The sequence below is a fragment of the Alligator sinensis genome, unplaced genomic scaffold (genome assembly GCF_000455745.1).
Source record: "Alligator sinensis unplaced genomic scaffold, ASM45574v1 scaffold196_3, whole genome shotgun sequence".
Lineage (NCBI taxonomy): Eukaryota > Metazoa > Chordata > Crocodylia > Alligatoridae > Alligator > Alligator sinensis.
The window spans coordinates 1,084,155-1,105,725 of record NW_005842264.1 but is presented as its reverse complement, the minus strand read 5'-3'; the positions used below and the strand labels follow the sequence as shown (position 1 = coordinate 1,105,725).

Below are 21,571 nucleotides of genomic sequence, written 5' to 3'. Positions count from 1 at the left end.
TGGAATCATTATTGATTCCAAGATGAACATGGGCCGACAGTGTGGGGACGCGGACAGGAAGGCCAACCGCACCTTGTCATGCATCCACAGATGCATCTCGAGCAGGTCCAAGGAGGTGATCCTCCCCCTCTATGCGACACTGGTCAGGCCGCAGTTGGAAGTACTGCGTCCAGTTCTGGGCACCGCACTTCAGGAGAGATGTGGACAGCATTGAAAGGGTTCAGAGGAGGGCCACCTGCATGACAGGGGGCAGCAGGGCAGGCCCTCTGAGGAGAGGCTGAGGGACCTGAACCTGTTCAGCCTCCACAAGAGAAGGCTGAGGGGGGATCTAGTGGCCTATTACAAACTAATCATAGGGGACCAACAGGCATTGGGGGAGTCCCTGTTCCCCTGAGCACTACCAGGAGTGACTAGAAATAACGGTCACAAGCTGGCAGAGGGTAGATTCAGACTAGACATTAGGAGGCGCTACTTCACTGTCAGGGTGGCTAGGACCTGGAACCAACTTCCAAGCAAAGTGGTGCTGGCTCCTACCCTGGGGGGTCTTTAAGAGGAGGTTAGATGAACACCTCGCTGGGGTCGTTTGACCCCAGTACTTTTTCCTGCCATGGCAGGGGGTCGGACTTGATGATCTGCTCAGGTTCCTTCCAACCCTACCAACTATGAAACTACTCAGGAAGGAGACAATGACTTCCTGGAATAACATTCTGAAATAATATGTTAGTCCAATAAAGCTGAAATTTGTCAGCCATTAATAAGGCCCATTTCTTTGCTTGAAATCCTGCACAAGGAAGTCCTAGTGGGATCTCTGAAGATCTCATCTTAAGAAGAGAGTCTATAATGTGGGTTATTATATATTTTAATCCAACTTGGTTCTTGTATTCTGAGTCTGGGTGATGGGCACAGGGTGCAAATAGATGCATAGGAAAGGGAGTCATCTCTTGGTGCATGTTTGTCCAGTGCCTTGCAAAATGGAGCTCTGATTTTGTTGCAGCTCCTGGATACTACCGCATTAAAAATAAGCCATGCAGAACTTACAGCTACTAGACATTCTTCTACAAATGGTGTCAACATATGTGGCCGGATAGTAACCAAAATATCCCTGAAGTCCATAGCAGTGACTCTTCCAGCTTGAGCATTGTCTCGCTGCACAAATGCTTGTTTCGCATGTTCCAACTGTATCTCCTGAAAACACATGAAAACAAATTTAATTGTAACTTCTTTATATTCTGCTATTTCTGTATTTCATGAATGGGCAAGCCATAGGTCAATTCCATAGCACATCTCAGTCTACCATGTCTCCATGGATGGATGTGAGCAGAGTTCTACATGTATTATCATTCAACTATTCCCAGCTGTGACAATTAAGTCATTTACTAATGTATTTGATAGGTTAAAAAAAACCCTATATTTAATTGAATCTAAGATGAGGTTTTCTCCCCTCAATCAGCATGGGGGGAAAAGCCCCTCATTTTAGATTTCTGTGCAAAATCAGACGGCAGAGGGGCGGCTGCCTGATTCCCCAAACACTGGAATCAGTGGACTATAGCAGTTGGGGTGGGAGGAGGAGGAAATGGGACACAAATTTAGAACAACCTTCCAAGAATTAGATTCCATACTTGGAAGATTATAACAAAATTGAAATTTTTCTATATACATAATCTAATTATTAGGGGATTGTGTTAAATACAGGGTCATCTTAGATTTGAATAAAATATAGTAAGCTCAAAGTCTGTGCATTAGGTTACACTATTAATGACACAGTTAATATGCCAATGCAGTTGGGCTCTCATCTGTGTATTTTACTGAGTCTACAAGTGTCATATAAAACTGAGTTTAGAAGGAATTCTCTGAGGCAGGGCTGCTATACATAGCTGGAGAAGCCAGGGAAAACTAAGAGACCGTTTCAAAGCCAGAAGCTTGTCCCTCTAGAAAACATGCCAGGACTGGCTTTAGGGATTCATTTGAAGAGGGAGATCAAATAAGGCTCGGAAAGTCCTGAGGCAGAGTTTCCCTTCAAAAGCAGCAAGATCTGCGACAGCTATTTATATGCTACGAAGAGCCCTTGAAGTTGACAGATCTAATCGTACTCGTTTCTCTTCTAGGGCTTTTCTCTGCTTACAAAGTGTAGGGAGACACAATGGGGTATAAACAGCTATAACAGGGAACTGGGTTGGGGGGAAAGGGAGGATGGCTGGTAACAGACCTCCCCTGCTCAAGGGCTGTATACCTGGGTAGGTTACGAACAAGCTGCAGAAAGAGAAGGCTGGGAGGGGTGAGTGAGGTGGAATCGACCTTGTACGCGCACGTTCAGCAGAGCAGGCTGAACTACTGCCAGGAATTAAGCTCAGGGGGTTTAAAGTATAAATGGTAATCTTTATGTTCAATGTTAGGGTCATCCTAATGACAAGTACAGGAATAACCTCAGTGCTAAGAGTAGGTAGAGATATAGTTCTCAACTTATCTGATAGTATTAGCTCATACTTTCATAATTTGAGATTCAAACACACCAATACAGGGAAGGCAGAGGAAGAACACATAAATCAGTCCCAAAATGTTATAATCTGCAAATGACTATGTCCCTACCTAACAGAGGTTGACTCTCATCATCATTCAGTGAAGGTAGTGAGGTTTTAAGACTATACCACTCAAAATCCAAACCTACATGTATGAAACCACAGAACTGGATGATGTCAAAGTTAGCTATTTATTTTTGGCCTAATTTTGTATGAAATCATGAGCACAGAATGTTAAAGATTTCCATGTTCAGGATCAATTCCTTTCAGAGGGAAGTAGGAAAAAAGCAGATATTTCAGTATGCCATCCCTTCTAGTTTTGAATCACATTAAAATTTCTTTTCCCTGGAAACATTGCTTACTTTTAGCCCATACCCGCAATTATACCTACATAAGAACTTGGAAAACAAAGAAAAACTGAGTAAGACCGAGTGCTTTCAGATGTAGTAAACATGTCTTAGGAAAGACAAAGACATTATGCTATTATTTCCACCATTTACATTTTTTAAAAAAAATCTTAAAAGTCAAATTAAACTGAGACTTGTACTAATCAAGAATCGCAATCATACTACCGGGCAAAATGCAGTCTTCAATGATAAGTAGAGGAAATCAATATTCATTTCATACGCAACACCAGCATTCAATGGGGTATGGAATGAAGGGCAAAAGGCAAGTTCAATATCTGTGATGCCATGCAAACCTGAAAGAGGGGGGGGATGAAGGGGGTGGGGGAGAAGGAGAAAGCGAGCTCAGGCTCCTGCCTTCTTAAGAAAATTTTAGTTTAATTTTTAATTGACATTTTAAAATTTACTTGGTGCCATCAACATTCCAAAGCATATTAAGCACATTGCACAAAGAAAAGACTGATATATGTTTCAATGCTCTTATTCGCCCACTGGATTATTTAAAAATTCAGCTTTAAAGGAGAGATGTTTTATGTGAGTTATACTATCTTAGTCATTGCATTTGAGTTGTTACAACTCCAGGTCTGTCACATTTCCATTGCATTACAACCCACTATGTGGAGGTGTTGCAATTTAGTAATAACATGCTCTCTGGTTGAATCCGGCCACATAAGTTCTTGCTTCACCTGGGCCATGATTATAATTCCATTTAGTTTAATAAATTTTGAAGGAAGCAGTTTTCAGGAGGTCTAAGAAGGAAGAAGTTCAAGAACACAAGACTTGTCAGTTTGAGACAAGCAGCAACTTAAGGAGTCAACTTGCACTTGGCTTAGTAAATGCTGATCATCCTCTGACAGGAAGGGAAGGGACATATACATGCTTATCCCTCTGTTGCACTGGCAGAAGTACCATGGAAAAATACATTTAGTATCAAAATGAACACTCAAACATTAGAAGTCTCCATTTCTAAATTCAAACTACTTTGGAATCACTGCATTTCAGCAAAAAATCAGGAGGGCCAGTCATAAACATGGTAATACCAAGGTAGAGCAGTAAACATGTAGGACATGTTTCCAACCTTTTGTGCTACACTTCCTTGCTTTCTGATTGTAAGCAAGTTCATTATTGTAACAATTTTTGTAGAGATTTTTTAGTCAAGTTATAAAAAATGATGGCACACGCTCATTTAATGGTGCAATAGGAACTGTTCCCACATATGCATGGATCAACACTTGGTTTTGGGATTGGGGAATCAGACCCCACTTATGCAATTACTACTTGCCAGTGATAATCTCAAACTCTTCCTGCACCAGTAAGCTGAAAGCCGAGTGCCTGCTGAACTGGCAGTTCCAGGTCTGTGACTGACAATCAACTGGCTGTCAGTCTCAGTCCCAGTCCCAGACTCCAGTGGGGTCATCCTGGGGCTCAGACCAACAACCGGACGATTGTGGGGCCCAGGCCTAGGATCCCACCGAGCTGCCTGGTGGAGACCCCTGTGTGGTCCTCTGGCTGGAGGAGCTGTTAACTAAACCCCACTATGTAACTGGCATCAGGCTGCACAGCGGGGCATCCTGCCACACATTCAACTTAAGGTACAACAGAAAACAGCCAGAAAATTGTGTGTGGCTGGTTCATATGTTGTGGTGACATTAACTGCCTAAACATCTGGCCTGATTGGTGTTTAAGATGTGATGAACAGGTTAATTGCATCTTAAGTATAACGCCTGCCAGGGGCCTAAGATAGTTTTGTAGCTTAACCTTGGTTTGGCATTAAACCCACCAAGGGAACTGGAAATGCAAGATGCAATGAGACCCAAAGGCCATATTTTAGAAAGCCCTGTTTCTTGTTGGTTTCCAAGTGCTTTAGTGGCCTTGACTACAATCTGATTTATCCCCATCCTTACATCTTGCCAATGTTGCTTCAATTGAATCTGCCCAATATACATATAACTAGAGATCTTTTAACCAGGCTAAGTAACTTGCAACAGTAGAAAACTAAACACACAAACTGTCATCACCTTGCTTCATACTGATGCCAGTCCTGGCTGGAAGGATTATAAGTATAGAAAAGCAAAAATACACTTATGGTTTATTATATGAACCATGAAGATCCAGTTCTTGATCTGAAAACATACTGAGACCCAAGGACAAAGGTCTAGATTCTTAAAGGTTTTTCCCCACCCACAGATTTTAATAACTCTAAATGCTTTTAATACATTCTCAAAACCTGGGACAAAACAAAACAAAACAAAAACAAACCTATTCCAAACATACAATCCTCACTGAAAGCGTTTTAACTAAGTTCCTATGGTGCTATTTTGAGATGCACTGAGCATGATCTACTTTCTTAGTTACATGAAGTAGAAATAGTAATTACCTTCTGTCAATTAGTCTCCAAAAATATGAGCAAAACAAACAGAGGACATAAAAGTAAATATGGGCAATTCTTATGTAATAAAATTAAGGTCTTGGAAAGCCAAAATTGTCATATAAACTCCATCACATGAAAAACCCTTTTGTAATGTCAGTATACTGAGTAACAAAGTAATAAAATCCTAGAGTGTTCAGTTTAAAAGAAAGGCTACCTATTCTAGCCATCTTGAAGTCAGAAAGTTAAGACATTTCACAGCATGACTAAATACATCTCAAAATGATTCTCAGTAGCTGCTAGCAATTAGTCTGAAAGTGATGTGCTATTTGTGTCACTGCCAGTGTTACACAGGCAGCCAGTGTCAAAAATGCCACTTTTTAAACAAAAAAAGTGAAATGGTCCATTTCTTGAAGATTCAGATATGCAAATTGTAAATAAACTTGGTTTGCAGATAAATGTTGCTGTTTAATTCGGCTGATAAGCATTTCCTCCATCTTTCAAAAGAAAGACTGCCTAAGTAAACAAAATATGCTTAAAAACTACTTTATAGGAAAAACAAACTGAATTGCTTCTCAATATAAAAATACCCCCCACATCTCAAACATTCCTTAAATTAGGATTTCCGTAGTCCCTATGCATAACTTTAAAAATAACCTTATCCCTTGATAGTTGGAGCCTGAAATTCTTTAAGTCTTTATGGGGTGCATCTACATGTGCGCTTTACTATGTAGTTGACTACAGGTTTCTCTCGCTTTCTGCTGCACGTGTTCCTGGAAAACAGCGCATAACTCGAATTTGCATAAAGGGAACCCACTTTACAATGTAACAAATAGGGATACATTCCAAGACCTCGACTGTACTGACCCCAGACCCATTGCTACCACTTTTACAAGACAATTTTGGTACTCAGCAACAGTACCCACAAGCATAGGGCACTATCATAATGGGGATGGCAACTACAGAAACACATGATGCAGACAACGAGCCAGGAGCACAGATACACATAGGAGACTATATTTTGGCATGTGCCAATCCCACAACACACTGCACAAAGCAGCTGACTGTGGGCTTCCACCACACTGATCATATAAGAGTGAATTTACCTCACATATAATGAATTTTTGGTATAAAAAGGGTCACTGCACAAGAGCGAATTCACACATACAGAACCAGCATAAAGTGAGGGAACCCTGTAATTAGCTCTGCAGTAAAGCATCACTGTCTACATATGTTCCAGTATAAGGGCGCAGTAAATTAACTCCACCATAATATAGACAGTACTGTCCTATCTTACGGTGCAGTTACTTACTCCACCAAACCACATGTGTAGACAGTGATAGGGCCTGGCTGGGGCACAAGGGTGCCAAAGTGTGGGGGCTGCCTGCTGCACAGCTACATACTTGTCCTCTCGTGCTCCAAACAGCCCTTCCGCTGCCTGGTGCCACCCAGCCAGTCCCTCTGTTGTTCCACCCCAGCTCAAACTGCTGCTGACCCAGGCATGTGTACAGATGCTGCAACTGGGAGCAGTGTTCTCCAGATGAAACAGCTCTGGAGTTTATCGTGTCACCTTAATTGAATGTGTAGATACACCCTGCAAAATTAATTTGCACATGATAGCAAGCACTCTGGCACCAGTTTTAAAAAAAAATTTAGGTGGGATTTCAGTAACTTCAGCTTTCCCCTACAGCTCATTAAAAATGTCATTCATTTTCCACTTTATGTGATGATTTAGGTTCAGCTACGACTGATATTTCCAACTGATCAGCATTCATTTGATGCAACACAAACCTTTCCACCACAGCAGATTGTGAGGTCTCATTTACAGGAATTATTACCTCATCAAGTAGCATGCCAGAACCAAGCAAAATCCCAGTTAATGTGTAAATTTATTTAACAGACCTATACACAAGTGAATACAAAATCTGATTCATAAATCAGTATTATACTCTGGGTGGTTTTTGATATTGTTCTGCTTAAATGGTTACAGACTTCAAGCACTTCTGAACTATGCAGTCACAGAAGCATCTGCAGTATAGTACAGACCTCCTCAAACTAACTTCAAGCTAGCTAAATGAAAAGCAGGAGAAATTAGCCTACTCCAAACTCCATGCTGCAATGTGGGGACTATCAGTAGCCAATTTAGTTTAAAAGTGAATACAGGTAGAAGTACTCTCTCGCACAAGAAGCACTTTTGTTTAAACCAAGAACAGATCTCAGCTCTTGCACATAAATGAAACTTGTTACATTGTCATCTAGCTTCAGTGTGTCAGAAGCAACAATTAATTTAGCTACTATTACAGAAAACGAATATGTAAGAAATCAGAAGTGTACCTTATACAGTAATAGGAGTCAGTAGATGACAAGCAAAAGGGATTCCTTTTAATTTCTTTGGATTATTTCATTAAAAGAACAAGTGGGGTTGTGCCTACAAAGCAGTACCTAAAGTGTATTACACAACTCATATGGTCCAAGTTAAGAGCAATAGAAGGAGCATTCACACATCAGGAATGTAAGGCGGTAACTCAGTATCCACTATGGTCTCCTGCTGCCTAAGGTCCAAGGTCTAGACTTGAGAACAAGAAGAATGACTTGCGCACAGAGAAAATGTCAGAGGGAAAAGCTGAATATCACAGGTTACAAAATTCAAAGAAAGATTTTTATACATGTAAATAGTATTTCTCGAGTTTATGTTGAGAGTAGTTTCTGCTGAAACTTCAGCATCCATAATGTAATGCTGTAAGGCAGAGGGCAGTAATGAAGTTCATCCGCTTCAGTGATTTATAGCTACATGAACTGTGTGACTACATGTACCAGTTTATTATGATTGCCCCAGCATCCTGGCAGACTGTAGTGAAATTGGGCATTTGTCAGTTTCAATAAAAATCCTAGAACAAGGAGAGTCCCCCTGTGCCCTCCAACAAAGCTGAGTGTACCTTCAGCAGCTGCCTCGCCACTTCCCCAAAGGAATACTGCTTATTTTTAAGAGCAATTTTAGCTTTGTCCTGCTAAAATGACTGAAAAGCAAAAAACTGAAGAAAGCTCAGAGCCTCTGCTGTGGTCCCCAGACCAGAACAGTTGGCTGGTGAAGGTTCAGACAAGGCTGGAGGCTTGTAAAGGGGAAGGAGGAAGAAATGGGAGTAGACAGGGGGGCACATTTTTTTCAGAAGGGCTGGTCAAAAACCCTCCCTGAAAAAAATCATCAGGTCCATGATAGAATTTTTGACCAAGATGAAACAAGTGCCTGCCACAGAAGAGTTAATACCCTTTAGATTACAGGTGGCACCTGAGATGAGGGAAAATCGAGTCTAAAACCTGCTCTGCCTGGTTTGGACTGAGGCCTTAAACCTGACTTTCCCAAACCCCATGCAAGTATCTTAGCCATGAGCCTACTGATCATCCTGGGTGATCCTATCACACTTACTTTTTAACATAAACAAAATTTGAAAGGCCTTTGTTTCAGCTGAACCAAAATAGATGACTAAACCTTGACTTTTTCACAAAACAGAATTTTTGTTTTCCAGCCTCCCTTACCTGATTGGATTGTAAATGACAAAACTGAAGATGAAAGGAAAGGAATGAGAGGTAAGAAAAATAAAGATACCAAGAAAAGAGAAAGTGAATATTTTGACAGAAAAGGAGAAATAGAGGTTGTTTGTAGAACTGGTGTCCGGTGCAAATTTCTATTTTTTAAGGAATGATTAAAAAAAAGCTAAAAAAGCAGCCACATGCAAAAGAACAGGAGTAGGTCATACATGACTTGGAAATGGGGCTGAAGTTTAAGATGTGGGCAACTTTTCTAAATTCTGATAAACCTGAAATAGCAAATTACTAAATAATCTATTTCCATTACAGGGGAGAGAGGAGCAGGGTTCTGAATAATAAGAATCAGTGATAAAAATCAAGCAATGGAAGTAGGGTAATGAATAATTTACTCCTGTCTGTACTTTTCTTTCATGCAAGTACACTTCAGGGCAAGGGTGGGCAAAATCTGGCCCATGGGCCAGATTCGGCCCACCAGACACTTCCATCCAGATTGTGGAGCCCTTTCAAATCCCAGGTAATGACGGCTGCCTGCCTGAAAGTCTCCAGCAGCAGTCGGTGGCATCAGTCACCGGCTGCAGGCACCTTGGGCTGCTTACTTGGGTTCTGGTTGTAAAGCAACCAACCCTGACCCCAGCCGGCCTTGCACCGCCCTGAGCTCAGGGCACGTTTGCAGCTGGAGGGGTAGGAGGGGATGGGCCAGATCCTGTGGCACCACTGAGGGGAAGAGAAACTGACCACGATGGTATTTGTGATGGAAACATGTGATCTCTAGGAATCAGACACTTCAAGTACAAATGAGAACTATTTTATGGAAATTGTGAATTTTTTTCTATGTGAAATGGACCTGATCACTGTAGAGCCAGGAAGGATTTGCACTGGTAACTCCAAAATGAGACTCCACATCTCCTTATGAGTTCCATCTAAACTTTACCAAAATTTGAGTTTTGCCTCACAACTCCAAATAAGCAGGCAAATTAAGTAGGACTGGTGGTATGCAACAGAATATGATTGCACTTATGATATTCTACCCCCTCTTCAGACAAAGAGTTAATTAGGCTCTGCTCCACAAAGTCAATTTGAAGCATTTGTCTCAATAGCATTACCTTAATTATTCCTCATCAAAATGATACTACCTCCTACTGTGAACTAACATCCTTGTGTAAATAAAAAAGAAAAAAAATCCTGCAGTCTTATAATAGGTTCTTGCCTTAAAACTCTTGTGTAAAAATATCATATTGGCACTCAATGCATTAAAAAGGACACAATCATGACATGCAGATGTCTTGCTTTTTTACCTATTACTTTCTTCCTGATGGTAACTATTTTTACTAGTACCATTTGAAATAAGAAGTAACCACTCTTTGATTTGCTATTTGTAGACTTTTCTTTAAGTAGCAGAACACCCAAAACTATGGACACAAAAGGGATTCCCTTGAAAAGAGAAAGCTTATCTATTCTCCGTGCAACACAACAGTAGTGTAAACTAGGGGTAGTTGAGGAGGACACCAGTCCTGGGCCCTGATTTAAAAGGACAATAATGGTGGTAGCTGCTTTTGCCAGTCCAGCCACTGCTGCTGTCTAGGGCACAAAAACTGCTTTTCCAGGGACTCAGTCCCTGGCAAAATCATTTCAAGGGGATACATTTCTAGGCACTTGGAGGAGAGGAAGGAGAGGAACAGTTAGCATGGATTCACCAAAGGCAAGTCATACCTGACTAATCTGATTGCCTTCTATGACGAGGTGACTTGCTCTGTGGATGCAGAGAGACCAGTGCATTGTGTTATACCTTGATTTTGGCAAGGCTTTAGATATGGTCTCCCACAACATTCTCACAGGTAAGCTAAGGAAGTATGGGCTGGATGAATGGACTGTAAGATGAATAGAAAACTGGCTGGAGCATCAGGCTTAGAGGGTAATAATCAATGGCTTGATGTCTAGTTGGGAGCTGATATCAAGTAGAGTGCCCTAGGGGTTGGTCCTAGACCTGGTTTTGTTCAATGTTTTCATCAATGACCTAGAAGGTGGCATAGAGTGCACCCTCAGCAAGTTTGCAGATGGCACCAAGCTATGGGGAATAGTAGATACAGTGGAGGATAGGGCTAGGATTCAGAGTGACCTAGACAAATTGGAGGATTGGGCCAAAAGAAACCTCATAAGGTTTCACAAGGACAAGCGCAAAGTCTTGCACTTAAGATGGAAGTGCATGTACCAGTACAGGCTGGGGATGAATGTCTGGGCAGCAGCTCTACATAAAAGGACCTGGGGGTTATAGTGGACAATAAGCTGAATGAGCCAACAATGTGCCCTTGTTGCAAAGAAGGCTAATGGCATACTGGACTGCATTACTAGGAGTGTTGCCAGCAGGTCAAGGGAAGTGCTTATTTCCCTCTATTCAGCACTTGTGGGGTCACATCTGGAGTACTGTGTTCAATTTTGGCCCCCCTACTACACAAAGGATGTGGACAAATTGGAAAGAGTCCAGCAGAGGGCAACAAAAATGGTGGGGAACATGATTTATGAGGAGAGGCTGGAGGAACATGATTTATCAGGAGAGGCTGAAGCAGATGCATGACAAACAGAACCAAGGAGGTGAAACTTCCCCTCTATCGGGCACTGGTCAGACTGCAGTTGGAATACTATGTGCCGTTTTGGGCACCACACTTCAAGAGGGATGTGGAGAACCTGGAGAGGATCCAGAGAAGGGCCACTTGTATGGTTAAGGGCTTGCAGGCCAAGCCCTACAGGGAGAGACTAGGGCACTTGGACCTCTTCAGCCTCCACAAGAGAAGATTGAGAGGCAACCTTGTGGCTGCCTATAAATTCATCATGGGAGGGGGGAAGAAGGGAATTGGTGAGACTCTACTCACCTAGGCGCCCCTGGGGGTCACAAGAAATAATGGCCATAAGCTAGCACAGAGCAGATTTAGACTGGACATTAGGAAGAACTTCTTCACAGCTAGAGTGATCCTCCCCCTCTATGCAGCACTGGTCAGGCCGCAGTTCTGGGCACCACACTTCGGGAGGGATGTGGACAACTTGGAGCGGGTCCAGAGGATGGGCCAGCCCTACCAACTATGAAACTGTTCTCAGTGGTGGCAGACATGGCCGTCCCGGGGGGGTGGGGGGGAAACTGGGGTGACCGCTGTGGGCCCCGTGCTTTGGGGGGCTCCGTGGAGCTGGGTGGAATGGCCACAGTGAATCCGCGCCATCAGCTTTGCATCCAGCCACTTGCTACCCCCCACCCCTGCCACCACCGATGGCAGTGGCAGCTTCTTCAGGTCCAGGACATGTGGGATCAGAGCAGGGGCGGGGCCCCGCACAGGCTGATTTGCCCTGGGCCCCACACTCTACTCAGGTCGGCTCTGGTGGCAGATAACAGAACAGTGAGCAATGGTCTCAAGTTACAGCAAGGGGAGTTTAGGTTAGATATTAGGTAGATTTTTTTCCACTAGGAAGGTAGTAAAACACTGGAATAGGTTACGCAGAGAGGTGGTGGAAGCTCCATCCTTGGAGGTTTTCAAAACCTGGCTAGACAAAGCTTTGGCTGGGATGATCTAGTTGGAGATGGTCCTGCTTTGAGCAGGGGGCTGGACTAGAAGACCTCCGGAGGTCCTGTCCAACCCTCATTTTCTATGATTCTATGCCTGCCTTGCCGCAGCAACATGAACTAAAAACATGTTTGGCAGCATTCAGTGGGGTAACAAGAAAACAACACATTCTACTTGGAAGTTTGCAACAGAAGTAATATCATTACTGTAGTTTACCACTGAAATCAAAACATATATAATCAAAAGAAGCATTTCTTTAAGCCAGTTTGGCAAGTGAGCTCAACATTTACCATATTTAGCAAAAACATTATTTAACATCCTTTGACTTCCCTGTTGACAGTTTTGTCTAAGCTTTCCATCTCGTATGTCAACGATTAAAGTGAAACAATGGAACAGACCCCACTAAGTAAAAACACAGTCATGTTTCATTCAAAAATTGCCAAAGAGAAAGGTAAAAGCTACCAAGAGCTGGCAATTTTACCACAAGGATGTCACTATTGAAACAAATACTGAAATCCAGCCTTGACAGTTGTACGGGCTAGGGACAGACATTACACATAAACCGGTTTAAATGATCAGAAACTGGTTTAAATGCGTAACAGAACAAATGTTCAGTGCATATAAATCAGTTTGAGAATGGCTGAAACCTGTTTGAGATAAACCTGGCTGAATGTAGAATCAAACTTAACTCAAGTCAAATCAGGTTATACATTGCCTGTCCCAGATCCCTTGCTGGTTTAGGTTAAATCAGACTCTCCAGCATCCTGGCATGCTCTCTGCTCTGCAGCAAGACTGGCCCCCCCCTCCTACCCCCGGGCTGCAGCTTCAGCAGAGACTGCAGGCATCTGTTCCACCCCATCCCCTCTGAGCAGAAATTCTGCCATCCCCTCTGCCTTACACAGATACCTCTCAGCATTAGCTAGCAGACCACATGCCAGCTCTGGTCCGTGCTATGGCAAACAGGACAAAAGCAGAATCAACAGGTAGCTGGTAACATCCGTCTGTTGTTTCTTAATGGCGTGATAAACACTGAGTTATCAATTCCCTGCTGGGCTAGGATCCCCTCCCTAATCAAAGTGCCCTGCTAGGGGGCAGGACAGGGCTGCAGGTGGCTTGTCAAGGGGGCGGAGGGTTGGAGCCAGTGTCCTGCCACTGCACGTACTCATGTGGGGAGTAGTGGGGACCCATGCACCCCAGATCTGTGTGCAGGCCAGGGGTGGGGGCAGGCTACCTGCTGAGGGCTCAGGCTCCCACCCTGCTGCCTTCCCCCAGGGCATCTGCAGCCCAGTAAGTGTGACCTGGCACAGCAGGGCACAGTGGGACCACACGAGGAAGCTGCTGACTGCTGTGAGCCCTGCGCTGCTCTTTGCACATGGCAGCAACAGTGACGGTGGCGCAGAGTTGCGCCCCACATTGCATGCAGGGGACATGTCACCAGAGCAGTGTGGGGCTCATGGATTCATAGATGCTAGGGTCGGAAGGGACCTCAATAGATCACTGAGTCCGACCCCCTGCATAGGCAGGAAAGAGGGCTGGGTTCAGATGACCCCAGCTAGATGCTTATCTAACCTCCTCTCATAGTGGCAAACTGCTTTCCTGCATAGCTCCACTGTGCCCTGCAGCGCTGGGTCACACATGCTGGGCTGCAGAGGCCCTGGGGGAGGGCAGCAGGGCAGGAGCCTGAGCCTGCAGTGGGCAGCCCACCCCCGCCCTACACCCAGATCTGGTGATCACGGGTCCCCACTTCCCCCCAGGAATACATGCAGCAGCAGGGAGCCGACCTCACCCCCGCCAGAGCCTGCAGCGGGGGCAGGAAGCTGGGGTCCACTTCACTGCAGCAGCTGCTACCTCCTGGCAGGGGGCTGTGGACCTGGGTCCCTGGTTCCATAGCCCGGGCAGCTCGGGCCCTCTCTGGGTGGCAGGGGTTGTGGGGGGAAGTGAAGATACTTTCCTGTTAATCAGAGAATGTGCTCTTTTTTTTTTTTTTTTTTTAAATCAGAGAATTTGTGATTTTTTTTTTTTTTTTTTTAATCAGGGAAAACCAGGATCCCTGCTTATTACTCATGACAAGCTTTATCACCCCGGACTCACCAGTAAAAACTGGGTGAACTCTGCATATGTTAGGTGTCTTTTTCGATCTTTTCCAAAATGCAGCTGCACAAACTCAGAATTCCAGTTAAATGGAATATGCTGATGAATTGTGGTCTGGCCAAAAACTTGCTTAACATCCTCTGGAAAAAGAAAAAAGTGTCAATTAAAAATAGGAACACATGCACATGTAAGGAAAAGAACACCACTTTTTAACAGGAACATAATACTGCTTACATCAAAAGTTACCCTACAATGTATTAACAAGCCTAGATTTTTTAAATTTTATAACAGTAGAAAAACCTTAAATAGCCTCAGTTTTCAAATCAAATGCTTCATGAAACAAGATCCCAAAGAAACTGTTTAATAATAAACACACTGACAAAGTTTAATAAAGGTAGCTAAGCATTTCAAACCATTGCATTTTAGTAAACATGTTTTTAATGAAAGCTCTTGAAGCTGTTAATAATAAAGATCGGGGTTGCTGTTTTTGATGCATCTACAGTTCACTCATTTGTATTATTAGTCTACTTTCAAAGAACTATAACTATAAAAATACCAGTATTTCAAGATTTATTCAATACTCATTCTCCAGATTATAGGCATATCCACAAATTTTAAAAGATTACATTCATTTTTGAAATCTCATATTTCCTATTAAAAATGTTAATTTGAATGTAAAAGTATTTAACAACTGATTGTACACCCATTGACTACCAGGTACACTACTGCTCACTACTATAAGTAAACCTATTAAGCCTTAGTATGTAGGTATCTTACAGAGAATTGAAGGGCTCTTTTGGACAGCACACAGTATCTAAGATTAATTTAGAAATGGGGTAAAGGAATGATAAATACAGCGAACGTAAGGGTAGTAGACAACTAGCTAAGGACAACAGCAGAGCTCTGAGCAGACGTGTGTGTATGTGGGGAAGTGTCTTCTCAAGTCTTCATGGCACACCCTCCCACCTGGCAGAAGAGACAGCTTTTCTGAATCAAGGGTACAGAGCAAAAGTATTTCCCATGTCACAGCTTTTGAGGTCCTTTCAGCTTCCAGTGTCCTTCACCTTCTGTGACTGGCAACAGTGGCCTTCAACAAGGTTCTAAAGGAGCAGCTCCACTACAGACCACTTTTCCATCCCTCTGAAGATCCCTGTATTGCATCCCATTGTAAGCTAAGTAGTAAAGAGAGAACACATTAGCCTGAATACTGCAAAGCAGACACTAATGAATAATACTGAGTTTTGAAATATGGTCACTGAGACCTCATGACTAGATCATGTCACTTCTAAAGTCTGTAACTTCTATAAGAAGAGTTTTCCCAGTAATACTTAAGCAAATCTATCCCTAGGGTAGCAAGATGCTTACCTCAGTCTTCAAGCTCTTTGATGAACAGGCTTGGATTGTCAGCTAGAACACTCCAAGTATAAAATTCTGCTCCTGGGCCACCCAGAGGAAAAGTAGATAGACTGAAAATGAAGTTTCCTCTCTTTAGCAAATATATTTTATTAGGGCTCTTTCCCATCTAAAACAGAACTGTGCCTTAGTCTCACAATGGAGATTACCTTTATAAGTCTTTTTACTGAACCTAGACTTCCGCTTTCAAAATGCTGTGCCTTCTTCTGCCAGGCAAGCTGAAGGCATAGCTCACTCCTGTAAAGAACCACATCTGATCTTCCAAAAGAATGAAGTTATTCTCAAAACAGTCATAGAATCATGGAAAGTTAGGGTGGGAAGGGATTTCAGGAGGTCACATCTAGTCCAACCCCCTGCTCAAAGCAGGACCATCCCCAACTAGATCATCCCAGCCAAGGCTCTAAAAACCTCCAAGGATGGAGCTTCCACCACCTCTCTGGGTAACCTGTTCCAGTGTTTTATTACCCTCCTAGTGAGAACATTCTTCCTAATATCTAACTTAAACTTCCCTTGCTGCAACCTGAGACCATTCCTCATTGTTCTGTCATCTGCCACCACTGAGAACAGTCTAGCTCCATCCTCTTTCGAACCGCCCTTCAGGCACTTGAAGGCTGCTATTAAATCCCCTCTCAGTCTCCTCTTCTCCAAACTAAACAAGCCCAGTTCCCTCAGCCTTTCTGTATAAGTCACGTGCCCCAGCTCTCTCATCATTTTTGCTGCCCTCCACTAGACTCTCTCCTATTTGATCTTACCCTTTGTGTAGTGGGGGGGCCCAAAATTGAACACAGTACTCCAGATGTAGCCTCACCAGTGCTGAATAGAGGGGAACAAGCACTTCCCTTGACCTACTGGCGACACACCTACCAATGCAGCCCAGTATGCCATTAGCCTTCTTGGCAGCAAGGGCACACTGATGGCTTATATTCATCTTATTGTCCAATGTAACCCCCAGGTCCTTTTCTGCAGAGCTGCTGCCCAGCCAGTCAGTCCCCGGCCTGTACTGATGCACGGGATTGTTCCGTCCTAAGTGCAGGATTTTGCACATATCCTTGTTGAACCCTTATGAGATTCCTTTTGGCCCAATCCTCCAATGCGTCTAGGTCACTCTGAACCCTAGCCCTACCCTCCAGTGTATCTACTACTCCCCACACCTTGATGTCATCTGCAAACTTACTAAGGGTGCACTATATGCCATTTGCCAGGTCACTGATGAAGACATTGAACAAAACTGGCCCCAGGACTAACCCCTGAGGCACTCCACTTGATACCGGCTGCCAACTAGACATCGAGCCTGCTTCGGTCAGTTTTCTCTCAACCATACAGTTCATTCATCCAGCCCAGACTTCCTTAGCTTGCCTACGAGAATGTTATGGGAGACTATCAAAAGCCTTGCTCAAAATCAAGGTACACCACATCCACTGATCTGCCTATATCCACAGAGTCAGCCATCTCATCATAGGAGGCAATCAGGTTGATCAGGCATGACTTGCCCTTGGTGAATCCATGCTGACTGTTTCTAATCAGTAATCACCTTTTTCTCCTCCAGGTGCTTAGACATGTATTCCTTGAGGATCTAGTTTATGATTTTTCCAGGGACTGCGGTCAGACTGACTGGTATATAGTTCTGTGGATCCTCCTTTTTCCCTTTCTTAAATACAGGCACTATGTTTGCCCTTCTCCAATCATCTGAGACCTCTCCTGATAGCCATGAGTTTTCAAAGATTATGGCTAGTGGCTCTGTAATCTCATCAGCCAACTTCCTCAGCGCCCTCGGGTGCATCCTATCCAGCCCCATACAAGTGTACATGTCCAGCTTTTGTAAATAGTCCCTGACCTGTTCTTTCACCGCTGAGGGCTGCTCACCTCCTCCCCAAACTGCTGCTTGGTTCGGTAATCTGGGAGCTGACCTTGCCTGTGAAGACTGAAGCGAAAAAGGCATTGAGCACTTCAGCCTTTTCTGCACCCTGTCACAAGGTTGCCTCCCCCATTCAAAAAGGGACCTACACTTCCCCTGATTCTCCTCTTGCTACCAACATACTTGGAGAAACCCTTCTTTTTACTACTCATATCCCTTGCTAGCTGCAACTGCAGTCACAGCTTCTACATAAGTCTCCCTTGTAGTAGAAGGGAGGCTCAGGATATTACCAAACCTCTTTTCCTTTTTCCAAAATCCCTCCAGGCAAGAGTCTAGCATTGTTTGAATGTGATACGAACATAATGTTCTATTTAAATAAAAAACTCATTCAGTCAAGTTCTCAGGCCTCACCATCACAAGGAAAAATGGCTCGTTATTTGTGTGCAAGTTAACAGATGATAACTAATATGTGCAAAATACCAGTAAAGCAAAGACCATCTGTAGTTTTTTTCTCATATATTAAACAAATCAAGATAAAACCTAGACTCCATGTACTCTATGCTTCAACTTGCTAAGATGTGAAAGCTACAAAGTTCCCTGTCTTCATTTGGATTTTACCTTAGGTGAGTTACCATATACTGCTAAGGTAAGCTAAAAAACATACAACGCCCCCCCACAGTTACAACTGAAGAAGATGGCGAGACAAACAAGAGGTAGAAAAAATGTTTCTTTTAGGTTAAAAAATATATTCCTTAATTATTGGCACTGCACCTTATTAATAAAGGTCTGGACACATTAGAAATGCCTACAGACCACAGAAAAAAGTTGAACAGCTGTAGCAAGACTGCTGAGAAGACAAACAGAATTAAAATTAAGATGTATAATAACTGTAATGCCTATATCCTATTGCTCATTGGCATGCACATACCTACGTGTACTCCCCCAAGAGTTTGGATTAATAAAACTATCCTTCACTTGAGGATATTTTAGCTTTTTGCTATAGCTATTCAAATATAAGAGCTATCTGAATTCTCCAAAATTATATTGTGATGTTATACAATGCATATTTGAAACTAATACCAAGTGCTTTTCTGAGAGTGCACACACTGGATTAACATGGTGTTGCTAGCTGAGTGGAAGACTGACTACTATGCTGTTACTGATTACTTGATGATATGAGTCATGGTATCCCCCTTTGCTCCAGACTTTTCACATATACGCTGTACTTGCTTTTCACCATTATTCATGGTTGGCAAACTCCTATACATACTCAGTGGACTGGATCTTAAAATTTTTCCTTCTTCCTTCACTAGACTCATCACTTACATCTAGAACAAGTTCACTTACTTGAGGCCTTATTGTCAGATTAAAACTCTAAGACTGTGCATGCTCCATGAACTGATTTATAATGTTTTGGATTGTAATTTACTTATCAAAAGGTACCAAAACATTCACAATTCACTGCAAGCTATTCTTCAGTTCTGAAAGTACTTTTCCTTAATCTTCTAAACCCAGGATCAAGAAAAGGTAGTTGCTTTTAAATTTTGCTTCAAACCTTAAGGAAGATTTTATAGCTACCTCAAAGTAGATGGAACTAAATACAAATAAAGGCAAATTCTTAGAAAACACAAAGCAAGGATTTTTTAGGGTGATATCTTTTATGGTTAGGGACAGAAATTACACATAAACTGGTTTAAGGGATCAGAAACTGGTTGAAACCTGTAAAAGAACAGGCTAAGTGTTGCTAGACCACAGCTCTCTGGCATGTAGCCAGCATGGGCTGTGTTCACTTCTTCTTCCTGCTGCCCCCAGAGATGTCTGAGATTTCCAGCCCTCAATTACAGCAGCAGAACTCTGCTGGGTTGCTCATAACTTCCTCTTCCTGTTTCCAGGTGCCTCTGGCATTTGTAGTCCACAGCAAGCCAGCCAGTGAGTCAGCCCTCACTGCTCCAGCTAGAGAGCCCCAACATGCTTTTCAGCCCTGAGCTATGCTGTTCTGTCTGGTCCAGAGAGTAGGGCTGGCCTTGGCCCTCTGCTCTGTAGCTGGAGCAGGGGCAGGGGCATGGCCAGATGGTGGCTGACATGGTCCCCTAAGGTGAAGGGGCAGGGAGGGGATTTATGCCATCTGCCTGCCTTGCCCAAGACTAAAGCTGAGGCTGGCTGAGCAGGCCTGGCCCATGGGTGCTGCTGAGGGCGGATACAGAGGGGCCAGCCCAGGGCAGGGCACTTCCCAGCCGGCTGCAGGTTGGACTGGGGATGTTGGAGCTTGGGCCAGTTGCAGCTTGGGGGCAGGGCACTTCCCAGCTGGCTGCAGCTTGGGCTGGGGATGTTGGAGCTGTGTGCCCAGACTGCTTCCAGCTCCCCGCACACAGACCAGGTTGGGATGTCATGGAGCTACAGCCAGCTGGGAAGAGACCTATCCCTGTGGCCCGGGCCGGCCCCTCCACACCTGCCCTCAGCAGTGCCCGCAGCCCCAGGAAAAGCAGGCAGATAGTGGGGCCGGGCCATCAGGGCAGGGCCCTTTCCAGCTGGCTGCGGCTCCATGAGAACCTGGCCCAGTGTGCATGGGCAGCAGCTGGCTGGGCAGTGGCGTGGTGGCGATGCTGCTGCAGCTGTGAGCAGGAGCCTTGGCAGCCGGACTGACAGCATGGGACTAGTCCTTCGTGCCCACGGCAGCCCAGGCCAGCTCAGGAGGCACTGGCTGGCCCAAAGACAGGGAGCTGCCCACCACAGAGGCTCATGTGCCCGCAGCCACTGCCATCATGCCCTCTGCATGGTGCCTGCTCGTCTCTTATGTGGTACCTAGATGGATAAGCAAGCACCGTGCAGAGGGTGCAACAGCAGCGGCAGCAGGTACACAAGCCCTCATTGCCTGCTGGTGCCTCCGAGCCAGCCTGGGCAGCCATGGGCACAAAGGACATATCCTGCTTGGCCAGTCTGGGTGCCAGGGTGCCTGCCTGCAGCTGCAATGGTGTCACCTCCACACCACTGCCCAGGCAGCCTTTGCCCATGTGTGCCAAGCTGGGCTGCCATGGAGCCACAGCTGGCTGGGAAGAGCCCTCCCCAACGGCCCAGCCTGGGCCAGCCCCTCTATCCACCCGCTTCGCCTGACCGAAGGCACTGCTGCGGGCAGGCACAGAAGGGCCGATCTGGGTCAAGCCAGGCCTCGGGGTCAGGGCCCAGACCCTTCCCAGCCAGCTGCGGTTCCGTGACAGGGGTGGAGGTGATGCCACAGCTGCTGTAGCTGTGGCTCCATGACAATCCAGCCCAGTCTGAGTGTAGGGAGCCAGGAGCAATCCGGGTGCACAGTTCCCACAGCCCCAGTTGCAGCTGGCTGGGAAGGGCCCGGCCCCCACGGCCCAGCCTATGCCAGCCTGTCAGACCCACTCTCATCGGCACCCGTGGGCCAGCCTGACTCAGGCTCTTAGCCCCAGTCCCAGCCTCAGCCCGGGGCAAGGCAGGTGGATGGTGGTGTCATGCCGTCTGGCTCTGGCATAGCTACCATCGTACTAGTGGTTAGCGGGGCAGAAAGCCAGGCAGACCCTGGCTGGGGTCCCTGTGCCTGTGAGAGAGTGGGGAGACAGAGGAGCCTAATCCCCCTCCCTATACCCCTTCACCGGAGGCACTGCCATGGCTGGTGTCTGGCCATTCCCCCCTCCACTAGGGACAAACCTGGGAAGGGCTGGTTCCTCCTCCTCCTCCTCCTGGCACACCCTGGCTAGGGTCCCTCCAGGCCAGGGTGAGGGGTTAAACCCCTCCCTAATCATACTGAGCAGTTTGCCAAGCCCCGGCCACGCCACCTTCTCCCTCCCAAGTCAGCTTCCCTCCAG

At 44.9% G+C, this 21,571-nt stretch overlaps 1 protein-coding gene across 5 annotated transcripts in view; it reads right to left on the bottom strand.

Moving 5' to 3' along the window:
• SLC25A13 (solute carrier family 25 member 13) overlaps positions 1–21,571 on the bottom strand; it is a 143,358-nt gene that overhangs the window by 56,469 nt on the left and 65,318 nt on the right. For 3 of the 5 annotated variants that reach the window (XM_025209014.1, XM_025209016.1, XM_025209015.1), the window contains 2 exons: positions 14,474–14,613; positions 1,039–1,185 (listed from right to left, as the gene is read on the bottom strand). In XM_025209014.1, the coding sequence (XP_025064799.1) occupies positions 1,039–1,185; positions 14,474–14,613 (287 nt within the window). The remainder of the gene's footprint in view (positions 1–1,038; positions 1,186–14,473; positions 14,614–21,571) is intronic. The other 2 variants (XM_025209018.1, XM_025209017.1) reach the window with 1 other exon arrangement.